The sequence below is a fragment of the Diabrotica virgifera genome, chromosome 4 (assembly GCF_917563875.1).
Source record: "Diabrotica virgifera virgifera chromosome 4, PGI_DIABVI_V3a".
In the NCBI taxonomy this organism is placed as follows: Eukaryota; Metazoa; Arthropoda; class Insecta; order Coleoptera; family Chrysomelidae; genus Diabrotica; species Diabrotica virgifera.
Window position 1 is genome coordinate 55,080,935 of NC_065446.1, and position 17,348 is coordinate 55,098,282.

General features: G+C 34.8%; 1 protein-coding gene across 1 annotated transcript in view; it reads right to left on the reverse strand.

The window, feature by feature from the left end:
- Positions 1 to 17,348, reverse strand: part of LOC114331837 (adenylate cyclase type 3) — a 682,543-nt gene that overhangs the window by 73,224 nt on the left and 591,971 nt on the right. Inside the window, exons 10-11 of the mRNA XM_028281519.2 lie at positions 10,323 to 10,408; positions 10,106 to 10,267 (exon numbers count right to left, since the gene is read on the reverse strand). Of these exons, the coding sequence (XP_028137320.1) occupies positions 10,106 to 10,267; positions 10,323 to 10,408 (248 nt within the window). The remainder of the gene's footprint in view (positions 1 to 10,105; positions 10,268 to 10,322; positions 10,409 to 17,348) is intronic.

A 17,348-nucleotide genomic window follows, 5' to 3' on the forward strand; every position in this document is an offset into this window, starting at 1 on the left:
AAAAAAATATTAAAAAATTAGTCAAACATAATTACTTACTCGGGGATTTTTGGGGTCGCTAACGACGAATATGACATAGGAAGCGATCTCCTGAATACCTGGTGCCATGGGTACCTACATCTTATGAAGTTTTCGGCAAATTCATTAATAAATTAGCCAAAAATCGTGATATGAAAGGAAACGGCGATTGCATTTTATTTCACTTCGACCACCACCAATATTCTACACGACGTGTTTCGAGCTCTCGTCAGGAACATCTAGGTGGATGGTCGAGGTATAACAAAATGCAATTGGCCTTTCTGGTAGTAATAAAATAACCAGACTTCAGTACACTTGGTACGACATCTATATGAATTAAACGAAAAGATTTCTCTGGTATACAGAAGAAATCTTTTCCGTAGCGGACGCGAAAATGTAAATTTCAAAGTCTTCATAAAAGACGATGAACGACAAAAGTCGATGAACATTTCGTTTAATTCATATAGATGTCGTACCAAGTGTACTGAAGTCTGGTTATTTTATTATTACCAGAAAGGCCAATTGCATTTTGTTATACTTTGACCATCCACCTAGATGTTCCTGACGAGGGCTTGACATGAGCTCGAAACACGTCGTGTAGAACATCGGTGGTGGTCGAAGTGAAATAAAATGCAATCGCCGTTTCCTTTCATATCACGGTTTCTCCGTTATTGACGAATGTGTAGCGAATAACGTGGCTTTGTAGACAAATCTGTGACACAAAGAGGTGTCTTTTGTCGTTCATCGTCTTTTATGAAGACTTTGAAATTTACATTTTCGCGTCCGCTACGGAAAAGATTTCTTCTGTATACCAGAGAAATCTTTTCGTTTGATTCATATAGATGTCGTACCAAGTGTACTGAAGTCTGGTTATTTTATTATTACCAGAAAGGCCAATTGCATTTTGTTATACCTCGACCATCCACCTAGATGTTCCTGACGAGAGCTTGACATGAGCTCGAAACACGTCGTGTAGAATATCGGTGGTGGTCGAAGTGAAATAAAATGCAATCGCCGTTTCCTTTCATATCACGGTTTCTCCGTTATTGACGAATGTGTAGCGAATAACGTGGCTTTGTAGACAAATCTGTGACACAAAGAGGTGTCTTTTGTCGTTCATCGTCTTTTATGAAGACTTTGAAATTTACATTGTCGCGTCCGCTACGGAAAGGATTTCTTCTGTATACCAGAGAAATCTTTTCGTTTAATTCATATAGCCAAAAATCATTACTCGGTGGGTTTTTGGGATCGCTGACGACGAATATGATATCGGAAGTAATCTACCGAGTACCTGGTACCCAGGGTACCTACTGTTTACCTCGTTTTCTGGAGTTTTTGGAAAATTCATTAAAAAATTAGTCAAACATCATTAGTTACGAGACAAAAACTAGGTACCCTGGGCACCAGGCTCACCGGTGATCACTTCCGATGTTATATTCTTCGTCAGAGACCTCAAAAATCGCTAAGTAATGAATTTTAACTAATTTTTTAATGAATTTGTCAAAAACTCCAGAAAACGAGGTAAACAGTAGGTACCCTGGGCACCAGGTACTCCGGAGGTCACTTACATCATATTCGTTTTCATCGACCCCAAAAACCTCAGAATAACAAAATTGAGCTTATTTCCGCCGAAAATTGACGAGTTCTGAATTTTTGAAGTTATACTTCTTTACGATCGAGAGTGAAATTTTATAATGCCGGGCGCATGCGCACACAGACAGCATGTAGTTCGTTGCTAATCTTTCAAAATATGTATGTATCAGCGCTGTCAGCGCAAATAAGTCATTAATAGGATATATCAGTGTTTTTAGTAAATGTATTATTTATTATAATTTTTGTGTCTTTGGATTTGTCTTCCTCGGGAATAAGATATTTTATAATAATAATAGTAAGTATATTTAAAGTATTTTTGTATACTTCACTTGGTCTATTAAATTTGTCAGTATGTATGAGAAATCTTGTAACCTGTCAAAGCAAAAGTAATATAGCTCAGTGGTAGAGCGTGTGATCGGAGATCGAGAGGTCCCGGAAAATTCATATTCTTTTTTTTTAATTTTTGGTATCGTTTTAACAAAAAATTTTTAAAAGTGGTAGGTAAGAAAGTTAGTTTAATATTTAAATAAAATACAAATAACCTGTCAAGTATATTAATTTCGTTGAAATCATAATAATAGAAGTATACCTTCTCACGTGCGTACAAAATACACACACATTCTTTTTTTTGTCTGTTTCAGATGCAGTTTAAAAATGCATTTTTTGTATTCAGTTTTTCAATATTTTATCATGGCTCCGGTGCACAAAGTTTCTGGTGTATTCACGAATCGAATGCAAAAAGAACTATTCGCGATTGAAACGGAATATAGAGGGCAGGTCGAATGCAAGAAAATGGCCGATATAAATGGTATAAACAAACATTCAATTGAGGAATAGAACAATACCGATTTGATTTAAAATATTTTAATGTATTCATAATGCTGAAATTTACTAAAAATTTCCTAATATTGACCAAATTCCATTCAAATCAACAATTTTCTGGTTTGTTTATACCACTTATAGTAGTTTAAATTTATTGCACCAGAGGTCAGCTACTTTGTTTTTCATCGCGAATTAAGATCCGTCTTGTCCTTTTTTTAAAAGTTTTCTATATTCAGTCGAAAGTTTGATATCAAATACATATCGAATGACTACACGAAATTGAAGCTGATATATTTAAAAAATTATTACAATTGGTGTATCTTCAGCATTTAAAGATTTTCTGGAGCAAATTATTATACAGGTCGTAAATAGATTAGAGGAGATTTAAATTCAACAAGCTCTCCGATTATAACGACACAATAAATCTAATTTTAGCCCAGGAATATGAAACGCGAGAAGTATTTACAGAGCTCGCCTGAAATTAAAAGAAATAACATTTCGAGAAAATCACGGATTTCAAGGAAGTCACAACCACAGAAGCCAAAACCTATATTCCTCATTTTAAGTATACCGCTCCCAGGTAAGGAAATAATGATCTAAAAATGAGGTCAGAAAGTTACCTAGATCGACAGTCAGTAGCTCAACACAATGTTCCGATAGAAATAATAATAAATATAGGGCTCTAAGGAATCAATCTCCCAAAATTGACCACAGATGTTCAAACAACATCAATATTCTTTCTATACGACTCTATTTGGAATGACAATGCCTGCACTGTACTGTAAAAGAGTAAGGCTGATTCTCACTATCATGCAAGGCAAGTGCTCGTCATAGGCAAGGCATCGGCTCGGCAAGATACATTTTACATAAAATCTAATGCACTTCACGGGATGTAATTCACATTATGCGTGCCAGGCACCGGCAAGCGACGGGCTTTGCATGCGACGTTCTTTTCGAAACAATCTTTGCCTAGCATGTGCCGTGAAGGTCACGACAGTGTGAATACCTTACCGGCAAGCAATCTGCAATATTGGTTGTTTAAAATTAGTTTTATAAAGACGATAGAGAAAAGAAGTATTTTGTTTTTGTGGAGGTCCCTCAATATGCTCTAATTTTTCTTCTTCTTTTGGCATCATAACTCTGGATGGGTCTTTGCCTGTCTGGCTATGTCCTTCCATTCTGATTTCTCTTGTGTACTTTTTCTCCATTGTCTTACGTTCTTTGGTTTTCATGTCGTCTTCCACGTCATCCGTCCCTCTCGTTCTGGCCCTTTCTTTTTTTTTCGCCTTCCTATCGGCTTCAATCGTAATATTTTCTTTGTTGTTTGTTCATTGTATTTTCTCTACACATGTCCCAGCCGGGGCAGTTTTTGACTTTTCACAAATTGTACAATATTGAAACCTTCATTCAATTCATTAACCTCGTAGTTTCTACTGATTCTCCATGCGCCGTCTTGCTCTTACACCGGGCCATATATTTTCTCAGTATTTTTCTCTCGAATGTACTGAGTTGGGCTTCATCCCTTTTCGTCATTGCTCAGGTTTCACAACCATACGGGTCTAATCAATGTTCTGTAGATAGTCATCTTGGTTCTTTTGTCTAATAATTTCGGTGTCATCAATATTTTAATAGCATACCCCTCTGGAAATACGTGCATTAATTTCGATCCTTACGGAATTCTTCTGACTTCTGTGCCCAGATATGTGAAGGCATCCACACGTTCAAGAGTATTAGGTCTGGATCCCGCGTATGAAAAAAAAGTTAATTAATAACAAGCTGAAAACTTGTTAATAGCCTAAGGGTGTCTAGTCGGATAAACTTTGATATATGGGAACACTGGAACAGGGGCAGTTTTAATTGTGGAACAGGTTAAAAATTTGGAACGGTCACACCACGAAAACGGCACATTTATTTTGTCCGACAGAACAGACTTAAACTCTCCGAACAGAGATTAAACTCTCATGCAAAAATCAGACTGCTATTTATCACCTGTCATAATTCCTGTCATTTGACATATTCCACATGTTCCACTCATTAAAACGCCAATTGGGTGATAAATAGCAGTCTGATTTTTGCATGAGAGTTTAATCTCTGTTCGGAGAGTTTAAGTCTCTTCTGTCGGACAAAATAAATGTGCCGTTTTCGTGGTGTGACCATTCCAAATTTTTAACCTGTTCCACGATTAAAACTGCCCCTCTTCCAGTGTTTCCATATATCAAAGTTTATCCGACTAGACACCCTTAAGCTATTAACAAATTAATCAACTTTTTTTTCATACGCGGGATCCAGACCTATATAGTTTTCTATTGTGGTATAATTTTCATTGTCATGTGTTCTTTTGACAGTCATGTAATTATTGACGACTTCATTTATTTAAAGCTCCCTTTTTCGTGCTTCAGGATCAATGTTTTTGAACGCTTCAGTTAGTCGCGTTAAAGTGTAGAACTACATCGTCTGCATATGCAGTTTGTACTGTCTACGTGTTTCATTGGTTTTTCTGATGTGTGACTCAAGAACTAGGTTCAATATTATGGTTCAATATGCAGCCATAGGTTGTTAAATTCATCCACTGTCATTCGGTTATATTTAAAAAATTTGTATAATCGTCTAAAAGTTCGGAGTGTAAAGCGCGTGATACACACGCAATCTTTAAGTACGCGGTTTTAAAGATCGCGGTCGCCGTCGGTAGCAAAAAATTTAGAAACTGTCCTCGTGGTTAAATTTTTTATTTTCTGTGTACCTAATTTTGCTGAAATCTTATGTTTTTTAGTAGAGTTTGATTATTTTTTTGATCAGGTTTTGTTAAATATAAGAACAATTTGATTTTTTATAAGTGTGGTAAGCTGTCAAAACCATGATGTGAAGTATAGCACTTGTTTTTGATCTATTTTAATTTAATACAAGGTAGGCATAAACAAACAAAATATCATAGATAAGATGGTAATATTTTCATTAGGAGGATAAAACAGCCTATAAATAATTAGGTTTACTCAAAAACAAATAATCAAAAATAATTAAGTATAGCTTAAAATAGAGTTTTACGGTTTTCTTAAAACTTATAAAATGTAACTTGTCTCCTTTCAACAATAAACGATTGAATTATTTCTAGGCAATTTGCTTAATTAGTGAAAATATGAGTGTAACTTTAAACGCAATAACATGATGGCTCGAGGATTGCGGCTCGTGGCAGTGATACACGTACGATTTCAAATTTTTGGATCGACGGCGTACTTACTCGGCGGACTTAAAGTACGCGTACTTGCGGTGATACACGCGCGAAAAAGGTCGCGAGCCATAAGTTCGCGTACTTACTTGCGTGTGTATCACCCCTTTACGGTTGCAAATTCTCCTTCTTTTGTGCGTTTCTTTAGCATTTTAAGCACCCAACAATGTATTTTTCTATTTCTGCAATATTTGTTTCCATTTTTTGTTCCTTCGTCTAATATTAGAGCAATTTTTATTAACGTTCAATTTCAAAATTGTTCACTACACAAAGCAACCAACCCGCGGCAAGCCTTTCGCAGTGTGAATTGGCCCCGAAAACCTTAAACAAAATGGCAATGTAACCGAAGAAGTAAGTTTCCAGATAACCAGAGACAAAAAGGATAAAGATAATGATAACACTTCACTAGTAAGCCTTAAAAAAATCAAAAGAAAGATAATGACTTAGAACTCATACGAGAATCTTCTTTTAATTCTTCTCAAGCCTGTGTTCGTCCACTGCTGGACATAGGCCTTTTCCATTTGCTTCCATACGAGAATGGTTTGCTTAAAATGAAGTAAGACCTATTTGGTAGAAAATAACCAAATATAGTATAACTATAGAGGTGTACTGGGCTTTAATTGGAAACTATGTATCTTGCTTCTTCTTGCTCATGTACCATGTCCTTTCAGAACGTTCGTTACCATCATAGCTATCTTAATTTTATTCACTGCCACCGTAAATATCATACTTGTATCAACACCATACCAATCTCGCGTTCTTCAACCGTGAGGTTCTTCTTCGTCCTGGACTGCGTTTGCCCGCTATTTTTCCTTGCATAATATTTTGTAGCAACCTATATCTGTATCTTTCCAATGGTCTATTATATCGGAAATGAGAAATTCTCGATGGAGTACGTACATTTCAACAATTGGTACTGCCAAAATCACACATTAAACGGACGTAGTTAAGTAGAAAACGTCCAACCCACAAATTGTCAAAAATGAGATTTTATTACCAGCGAATAAAAAATTCCTGTTTCTATAATGTGCAGTAACCATACAAGCGAAAACACTACCTCTTTCTAATAAAATCGTCAAAGATCTAACCCACAATCATGCCTAACTCAGATTTTTAATATGAATAATAACTTGAAGTGGTTTGAGCGTTTTCTAAGAAATATAAATTGATTTCAATAACCGTCTTAAAATAACCGTTGAAACGTGCCAAGTGGTTTGAATAATTTCAACGCTTCACGATAGACTAACATTAGTATGTGTTTTTTGGGATTGAAAACGTTCAAGTGGGTTGGACGTTTTCTACCTATAAATTTCAATGTAAATATTAGAAATACGAATACAATCAGAAATGGTCCAAACCACTTGGTATCATTTTACAGTTTGTGTTCAGATAATATGTGAAAGCAATTTTTAGTAGATATTATAATTATTACGTTGTAATATCGGTAAATCGCCATTGTCATATGGGTAAATCACCGAGTACGAAATTATGTGTTTATTCGTGCACATTTGTTTAGATTTATATAAACAGTTTGTGTTTAACCCTACAGTGATAGACTTATGTCTGGAAGAGGAAAAAAATGGACATACAGCGACGTGGAAAGTCAAATTGTAGAAAATTTTTCGACATTACTTGTAGTGCTCTGGCCCAATGTAAATCTTTAGCAGATTCAAAAGTAAAACAGACCAAAAGGTATATGCACCTTATTCCAGATGATGCTAAACCTTTTTTACAATAATTTTATGGGTGCTGTCAATCTGATAGAAGATGTTGATAGGTTCAATGTTCTGGACTTAGATTTTGAAATGGATCTTGGTAATATAAATGAGTAAAATGTTTTTGATATGTTCAAGTTACTATAATCCTTTATTCAAAACTATCGTTTTTCATTTATCTAAAACACTCCAACCCACATAACCATGTTTTATCAAAACATTTTCTCTTATTACCCTTTAGGCAGTATACGTCAAACCCGTAACTTTGAACATATCTTTCTTAAAAAATGCGCTTGTGAAAAATTACATAACTAAAATCTTCATACAATTAATATCAAGTATTATAGTCACTGTCATAGTAATCAAAATTATTGTGTTTTAGTGGGGTACTTTAATAATACTTAAATTAGATTACCCAACAATTGCTATTTTTGGGTTGGACTTTTCTGCTTAATTACGTCCTGGTGTTGCAATACCTTCGTAGCAGCCATTCTCGAGGGAATTTTAGATTTAAAAGGAAATTGGTCATAGTTTGAGACATAATTTACTGAGTCAATTATTGCCGAGATATATGTAGAAGATTGGTACAAGAAATATCATCTTATAAATATATTATATTACCTTTAACTTACCTCGGTCAATTTCGAAAGAACCAAGATGATTTTCAAAACACGAAAGACGAATTGGATTCCCCCAGGAAACAACAACCTCTATGAAGATGTACTAACCAGACGTATACAAGACCTTGAAAACGACATAGAAGACATTGAACAAGCAAATAATGTCATAACGAAAGCACTAAAAGAAACAGAAAGGGAGTGCTGCCCGACTGTCGTGACCCATAAAGAAAAATTAGGCCAAAATACCAAAGAGTTAATAAGTAAAAGAAAACAGTTGACGGAAAAATACGACTCCAACTACACAACACTGAAGAAGTTAAATAAAGATATCCACCGATCAATCCGAAAAGACATAAGAGAAAACAACACAAGAGAAATAACTCACATAATTCAAGAAAACAAAGGTTTAAAAGTTTTGAGGCGTAATACGAATAACATCGGTAACAAAAATATGTACAAAATCAGAAACAAAGATGGCAACATGGCCACGGATAAAGCCGAAATCCTCAAGGTTGTCGAATCGTTTTATCGCGAAATGTATGAGAGCACCAACGAAAGGCAAGATCAGCCCCTGCCCAAAATCACAAACCAGGGATCAGAATTAATGCCAGAAGTAACACCACATGAAGTTAAAAAGGCACTTTCAGAAATGAAAAATAATAAATCCCCTGGCGATGATGGAATAGTAATCGAAGCAATCAAACAAGGTGGAAATAAAATTATCCAGGCTTTGGCCAAACTTTTCACCCAATGCATTTACCAAGGAAAAACTCCTTCTCAATGGAACAATGCAGTCATTGTTTTATTACACAAAAAGGTGACATAACAGATCTGAAAAACTACCGTCCTATCGGTTTGCTATCACACATATATAAACTTTTCACAAAAATTATCAAAAAAAGACTGGAGGCTAAGTTAGACTTCTATCAACCTAGAGAACAAGCTGGATTTAGATCTGGATATAGCACTAACGACCACTTACTGGTAATAAAAAACCTAATAGAGAAGTCTGCGGAATACAACAAACCATTGGCACTGATATTCGTGGACTACGAGAAAGCATTCGATACCAATAGCCAGCAGAAAATGTTAAAAGCATTGACAGAATGCCGAATAGACCATCGCTACATTAACATGATCAAATATATCTACCAAACGGCAACGGCTAGCGTAAGACTGTCTGAACAACAAACAAATACATTCTGTATACAGCGAGGAGTACGGCAGTGAGACACCATCTCACCAAAGCTGTTCACAACCCTTTTAGAACACACATTTAAGAAGGCAGATCTAAACGAATATGGTATCAATATAAATGGCTCAGTCATTTGAGATTCGCAGATGACATCGTCCTTATTGCCGATCGTATGGATGATGCAATAATAATGTTGAACGAATTATATTACGCTTCCTTAGAGGTCGGACTAAAGATTAACATCAACAAGACGCAAATAATGACTAATCTGGTGCTAAATCGTAATATTGTTGTTGATGGAATAAATATTGAGCAGACTGCATCTTATAAGTACTTGGGACATGAAATTCGGTTGGGACGAGATAACCAGACGTGCGAACTCCCACGTCGCATAGGAATAGCCTGGGCAGCGTTTGGTAAACTTAACTAGGTATTTAAATCGGACTTGCCCATATGCCTCAAAAGTAAAATCTTTGACCAATGTGTGTTGCCTGTACTCACTTATGGAGCCGAAATATTAACACTAACAAAAAAGGTAGTGAACAAGATTCGCGTAACTCAGAGGGCTATGGAGCGCCATATGTTGGGTGTCTCCCTGAGAGACCGAATCCCAAACGAAGAAATACGCCGTAGAACAAAAACAACAGACGCTGTCGAAAAAATCGCGTCGCTTAAGTGGAATTGGGCAGGACACGTCGCCAGATTGCCAGACAACCGATGGATAAAACGTATTGTCGAGTGGAGGCCGCGAGAAGAAGCACTACGGAGCAGAGGACGCCCACTAACCAGATGGGCCGATGATTTGAAACATGTTATCGGTAACTGGATGCAAGCCGCACAAAATAGAGATAAATGGAAAGAGCTGAGGGAGACCTATGTCCAGCAGTGGACGCGTACGGGTTGATGATGATGAACTTACCTCGGTAAAACTATCGCTATAGTTGCTCCTATCGCTAATCTTACTATTAAAAACATGAGCAATGTAAAACTTGAAAATGATTCTATATGTAAATGATATGATTTTTCTTTTTGTGGGTCGACAAACGCTAGGGTCATAAATTTTGTGTTCTTAGCCAGCTCCCTGAAAAGTAATTTTTAGTAAAATATGTAAGATGTGGTAGGTGAATCAATTTTACTTGTGACCATCCCTGTTGACCAATTCCTTTCGTAACCTTATTTTAAAATCTGTTGAATCTTGTCTTGATCGACATAAGTTTGTGTCCTAAAAAATAAAAAATGTAAATGAAAATATTTTGCTATGATAATATTTAAGATAATTAAGTAAATAATAATAAAACATTTGAACTCTACGCTTGGTATTGATTTTATTATTCTGTTTAAATTGTATTATATTGTTAGTCCATTCTTTCACGGTTTTTGCTGTAAATTTTAAAGAACCGCTTGGATCGACATGAAATTTGGCATACGCATAGATAACATGTCATAGAAAAAAAGTGATATGGTGCCGATGTGTGCTTTTGCCCTGGAGGTGAGTTTCACGCCATCTCGGAGGTGAAAAAATATATGTTCAAGATATGTTCCGAAATGGATAAACTGACTAATTTTAAGCAACTTTTGTTCTACAGAGTTTTTTCACCAAATCAATATTTTAGAGTTATTTGCAAGTGAATATGTTCATTTTTCAACAAAATAATCACGTTTTCAGGCGATTTTTCGCAAATAACTCAAAACAAGCATTTTGTCGAAAAAAATATTCTTAGCAAAACTATAGAATATAAAAAATTTAAAAAATGGTGTATATATTAGGTCCCTATACTCAGCAAAAGCAGAGTTATAGCTAATAAAAAATAGGTTCATATTCGAAGAATTCCAAATAGAATAATTCAATGTGAAATATCCAAATAATGAAGCATTATTGGGGAAAAAGCGTTTCAACTTTTGAAAGTGTTTAAAAAATCTTTATTTCTGTTTTTATAAAAAAAATTTCTAGCATCAACTGAGGGCAAGTTACGCTCAAAATAAAGTTGGTCCCTTTTGTTTTGGCAAAAAAATCAGGAAGATCACCCCCCAATTAGTAACTTAAATGAAATTAATCGTTACCGCTTCACAAGTTACTTTACTTATGTTGTGTTTATATGAATTGTAAGTTTCATCGATTCAAAGTGCTTATTTTTGAAGAAAAAAAATGGTTTTAAAATAAAATTTTTAAAAATTTTAATTTTGAAAAAAATGCTTTTTTTCAAAATAACTTAAAATGGTTAGAGATACCAAAAGTCTTAAACAATAAAAAAAGTGGTTTTACTTTTCTGAATTTTTGTATTTTTTTGTTTTTCTGTAAGACAAAAATTGGTCAAGATTTGGTGTTTCTAAATTTGCATACACTCGTGATAAGTGACTCGTTCAAGCCCTTTTAACTACAACTCTTTCAAAAATAAGGACTTTATACCGATGAAACTTACATACTGTATGATCAATAGATACGCGAGTAAAAAACTTGTGAACTGATAACAATTAAGTTCATTTGAAATTCTAATTAGGGGGTGGTTTTCCCGATTTCTTACCAAAAAAAGGACCAATTTAATTTTGAGCGTAACTTGTTTACTTTTGATGCTAATTTTTTTTTTAAACAAAAATAAGCATTTTTAAACACTTTAAAAAAGTTAAAATGAGTTTTCCCCAAAAACGTGCTTCGTTTTTTGGTTATGGCACGTTAAAATATACGATTTGGAATTTGACGAATATGAACCTATTTTTCATTAGCTATAACTATGCTTCTACTAGATACAGTGATCTAATATATACACCAAGTTTTTTACTTTTTTACGTGAAATATTTTTGATAAGATTTTTTTTCCACCAAATACTTACTTTTTGAGTTATTTGCGAAAAACCGTTTGAAAACGTAGTTATTTTGTCGAACAATTAACATATTCACTCACAAATAACTCGAAAACTATTAACTTGGTGAAAAAACTTTATAGAACAAAAGTTGCTTAGAATTAGGCATTTTATCCATTTCCGAACTTATTTCGAACATATATTTTTCACCCCCGAGATGGGGTGAAACTCACCCCTAGGGCAAAAGCACACATCGGCAAAATATCACTTTTTTTCTTTGACTTATTAGCTATGTGTATGCCAAATTTCATGTCAATCCAAGCAGTTCTTTAAAATTTAGAGGTTTTGCAAAATTTTACCTTCAAAGAACGTACTATGTTATGATGCAAATATAATTGAACACTATAATAAATTTAATTCCAATACCAAGACAATCGCTTCAGAGTTTGTTACACAATTTTCGTCATTTAGAAAAATTAGAACTGCTTTCTTTATATTTTTTCTTTCACTATCCGTTTAATTATGGAGGCATCTTTCTATTGGACTCCTTGTTCGTTATTTCTGAGATTTATCCTTACCTGAGAATTATCTATTTTTAGCTTATCCTGACAATAAGTCCGAATAAGTGTTTCCCAAATATAAATAATTGTCATATTCATACAGAGATGCCAATAAAAGATGCATTGTTTGCAGTGAAAATAAGCAAATAATAAAACGACAATACACGTATAGTCGACGCAATAAAGCACTGAACCTTGGAAAAAAAACCACAAGACGGATCTTAATAATTCTTTTTTGCATTCGATTCGTGAATGCGCAAGGAAACTTTGTGACCCTGAGCCATGATATAATATTGAAAAACTGCATACAAAAAGTTCATTGTTAAAGTTCATCTCAAACAGACAATAAAATAAATTCAGAACTCGTCAATTATCGGCGGAAATGAGATCAATTTTGTTACCGAAAATGATTAAGAAATTGTTTAGTAGGTATTTGAAACAAAATCACAGGCAAATGTTCAGCCACCTTTTTGAAACCAATTAATAAATAAAGTTGATAGACTCAGATTAAATATATGCATCAATTGTTATAAGCATGAAATATCTCTCCTTTGTAGAAAATATTTTTTATGTCAATTTTTTTTAATAGAATTGCTAAATTAATTAAAATCGCTTAATAAAAATTTTTTTAAATAATAGAATTGTTAGATTATTTAAAATTGTTTAATCGCTTAAATAAAAATTTAACGTAAGCTCAATATAAATGAACAATATAAAAAAAATTGGCCCATGCTCAACTTCATTGTTTTAATGGGCACTATTTTTTATTTACCTTGAACAAAGTACAGAACAATTAAATAAATGTAATAATAAATTAAATTATTGTATTGTGATGTAAGTATAGTATTGTATTATTATTAATTATATACTTTCATGGAAAATAAACGTTATAATTATTATTATTATTACTCTGGGGTTTTTGGGTGAAAGCGACTATGACGTCATAAGTGATCTCCGGAGTACCTGGTGTCCAGGGTACCTACTTTTTACCTCGTCATTAAAATTCATTAAAAAATTAGTCAAAAATCATTACTCGGTGGTTTTTAGGGTCCCTAACAATGAATATGACATCGGAAGTGATCTACGGAGTACCTGGTGCCCAGGCTACCTACTGTTTACCTCGTCTTGTGCAGTTTTCGGCAAAAATTTATTAAAACATTAGCCAAAAATCATTACTCAGGGAGTTTTTTGGGTAGCTAACGACTAATGTGAGATTGGAAGTCATCTTCGGAGTACCTGGTGCCCAGGGTACCTACTGTTATCTCGTGACTAATGATTTTTGACTAATTTTTTAATGAATTTTACGAAAACTCCGAAAGACGAGGTAAACACTAGGTACCGTGGGCATCAGGTACTCCGGAGATTACTTCCGATGTCATATTCGTCGTCAGAGTTCCCAAAAGCCCCCCGGGTAATGAATTTCGATTAATTTTTAAATAAATTTGCCGAAAACTCCAGACAACAAGGTAAACAATAGGTACTCTGGGTACCAGGTATTCCGTAGATCACTTCCGATGTCATATTCGTCGTTAGGGAACCCAAAACCCCCCCAATATTGATTTTTGACTAATTTTTTAATAATTTTTTTGCCGAATACTCCACAAGTAAACAGTAGGTACCCTGGGCACCAGGTACTCCGTAGATCACTTCTGATGTCATATTCGTCGTTAGGGAACCCAAAACCCCCCCAATATTGATTTTTGACTAATTTTTTAATAATTTTTTTGCCGAATACTCCACAAGTAAACAGTAGGTACCCTGGGCACCAGGTACTCCGTAGATCACTTCTGATGTCATATTCGTCGTTAGTGACCCTAAAGACCTCCCTAGTAATAATTTTTGACTAATTTTTTAATGAATTTTAATGACGAGGTAAAGAGTAGGTATCCTGGGCACCAGGTACTCCGGAGATCACTTACGGCGTCATATTCGTTTTCAGCGACCCCAAAAACCTCAGAATAACAAAATTGAACTTATTTTCGCCAATAATAATTGACAAGTTCTGAATTTTTTTATTGTCTGTTTGAGATGCACTATAAGAATGCATTTTTTTGATGTCGTTTTTCAATATTATATCATGGCTCGAGGTCACGAAGTTTTCCGACGTATTCACGAATCCAATGCAAAAAGAATTATTAAGATCCGTCTTGTCGTTTTTTTTTTTTGGAGGTAAGGCCGATTTTAGTGCTTTATTGCTTCTCCTAGTATACTGACTGTTACTCCGGTTTCACACACTAAGAATTTGAACGTGCGATCACTAGAACGCACGATGACATTCCAATGGTGACTAAAGCAATCCCATGGCAACTTTCACATTACACGGCTACTTCACCGAACGCTCCAACCGCCGTGTAATGTGAAAGTTACCATGGGATTGCTCGAGCCACCATTGGAATGTCATCGTGCGTTCTAGCGACCGCACGTTCAAATTCTTAGTGTGTGAAACTGGGGTAAGTGTTCTACTCTGTGTCCTTTTGTTTTTTGTTGCTTGTCACATCATATGAATAATAAAAACTATATAGAGCCTGGGCAAATTATGGAAAAATAGGCCATTTTTGGAAAAATATATTTACCAGCATTTTTTTTATGGAATCGAATCTTATGATTATATGTATTAATAATATAGGTATTCAAAGTCCACAGATAGTGTGCTATCTTGTTTATAAACAAACTAGCGCTCCGAAATCATGTTCTTTCAATTATTGCCTGTATCTCCGAAAATTATAACTCCACAACAAAAATACCTAAATGAAAATTCACCGTAATTTAATCCTGCATAGAGATAACTTTTTACTGATTTTCTTCGACGAAAATTTTCCTCGGAGAATCCGGGTTTTCCCAAAAAAATGTCTTATTTTCAACTATAGATTTAGGTAAGTAATTATTTTTCAATAATTAAATAGCTGGGTGACATCAACCCTTTTTCGTATAGATTATATTTCCAGAAACTGGTAGAAATTGAATGAATATTTTAGCAACAATTAAATTTTTAATTGACAATTTACGTTCGCAATAATAACCATAATAATTATGATAGACCAGAAAAACTATGATTTCCTTATAAAATGGCAAAATCGCTATCTAACGTACATTACAGAATTGAAATTGAACTATAAGAACGGTCAGAAATGTTTTAAAGTTATAAACAATTGTTTGGCTTATAAACAAATAGAATATCTCGATAACTGTTAGATTAAGGGCCAGTTGTTCGAACGCTAATCAAAAATGATCTTTATCAAATATTTAATTACTGTCACAACTGTCAATGTCAACTTTTATTTTGTTGCTGAAAACAACTTCTTCTTAGGGTGCCTGTCCATTCCGAACGTTGGCGATCATTCTGGCTATGATGGCTTTGTTAGTTGCTATACGGAATAGTTGTGTTGAGGTCTTTCTATACCATGCTTTTAGGTTAGCAAGCCAGGATATTCTTCTTCGTCCTGGGGCCCTTTTTCCTTTAATTTTGCCTTGTAAAATGCACTGGAGTAGCTCGTATCTGCATTGATTTCTCATTATATGCCCCAAGTACTGCAGCTTACGGCCCTTCATGTTGACTAAATCTGCGGTTGTGTTCATTCTCCGTAGTACTTCTTCATTGGTGACTTCTGTACAACCCTAGCTCAAAAGCTTGAAGTTTCGATAGAGTTTTCTCCTTCAATGTCCACGTTTCTATTTCGTATAGAAGCATTGAGTACACGTAACATTTATGGAGCCTTATTTGTGTTTTTAGAGTGATGTTATGGCTCTTGAACACAGAGCTCATAGTCAAGAATGCACTCTTTGCCTTTACGATGCGACATTCAATCTCTTGAGTATTGTCCCACGACAAAACATAATTATTGATTACAATTATGAAATTAGTTAATCAATTATGTTAATAATTGTTATATTAATTGATTAACTGATCTCATAATTATATTCAATTATGTTTTCAGCAACTCAACCAAAGTTGACATTGACAGTTGTGACAGTAATTAAATATTTGGTAGTGACCATTATTAATTAGCGTTCGAACAACCAGCCCTAAATTAAATTAAGACAAAGGTATTGGAAAGGACGCTTATTTTAAAACAAAAAAGTTTAATTACGATAAATGGTTCCTGAGATACAACCGGTCAAAGTCGACTGGCAGCTTCGACGAAGTTATAAACAATAGGATGGTTATTTTCGAACCATTACCTTTTTATTTCAGTCCTCTTTCTACATACAAATTTTCATATCTTCAAATGACTCAGACAATCATCATCATCATTTGGCTCTACAACTCTATGTGAGTCTTGGCCGCGTTTATTATTTCCCTCCATTGTTGTCGGTCCTGAGCAGCTATTTCCCATTGCTGTACTCCCATTTTGTGTAGATCGCTGGCTACTGCGTCCTTCCATCTCTTTCTTGGGCGACCAACTGACCTTTTTCTATCGGGCCTTTCCCAGAATGTGGCGTTTAGAAGACTTTCGTCACTTGATCTTAGTACGTGACCCGCCCATCGTATTCTGTTTGATTTAATGTAGCGTACTATGTTTTCATCTCCGTATATTGCCTGGAGTTTATCATTGTGTCTTCTTCTCCATTCTCCTGTTGTCTCTTCTCTGCAAGGCCCATAGATAGTCCGCAGTATCTTTCTTTAAAGTACCAGTAATTTTGTTGTTTCCCGCTGATTCAGAGTCCAGGTTTCGCTTCCATACGTTATTGTGGGACGAATTATTGTCTTATATACTCTTATTTTTGCTGGCCTTGAGAGTATTTTTGATTTAAGTAGGGTCCTTAACGAGTAATATGCCCTGTTTCCTGCAATAATCCTGGCTGC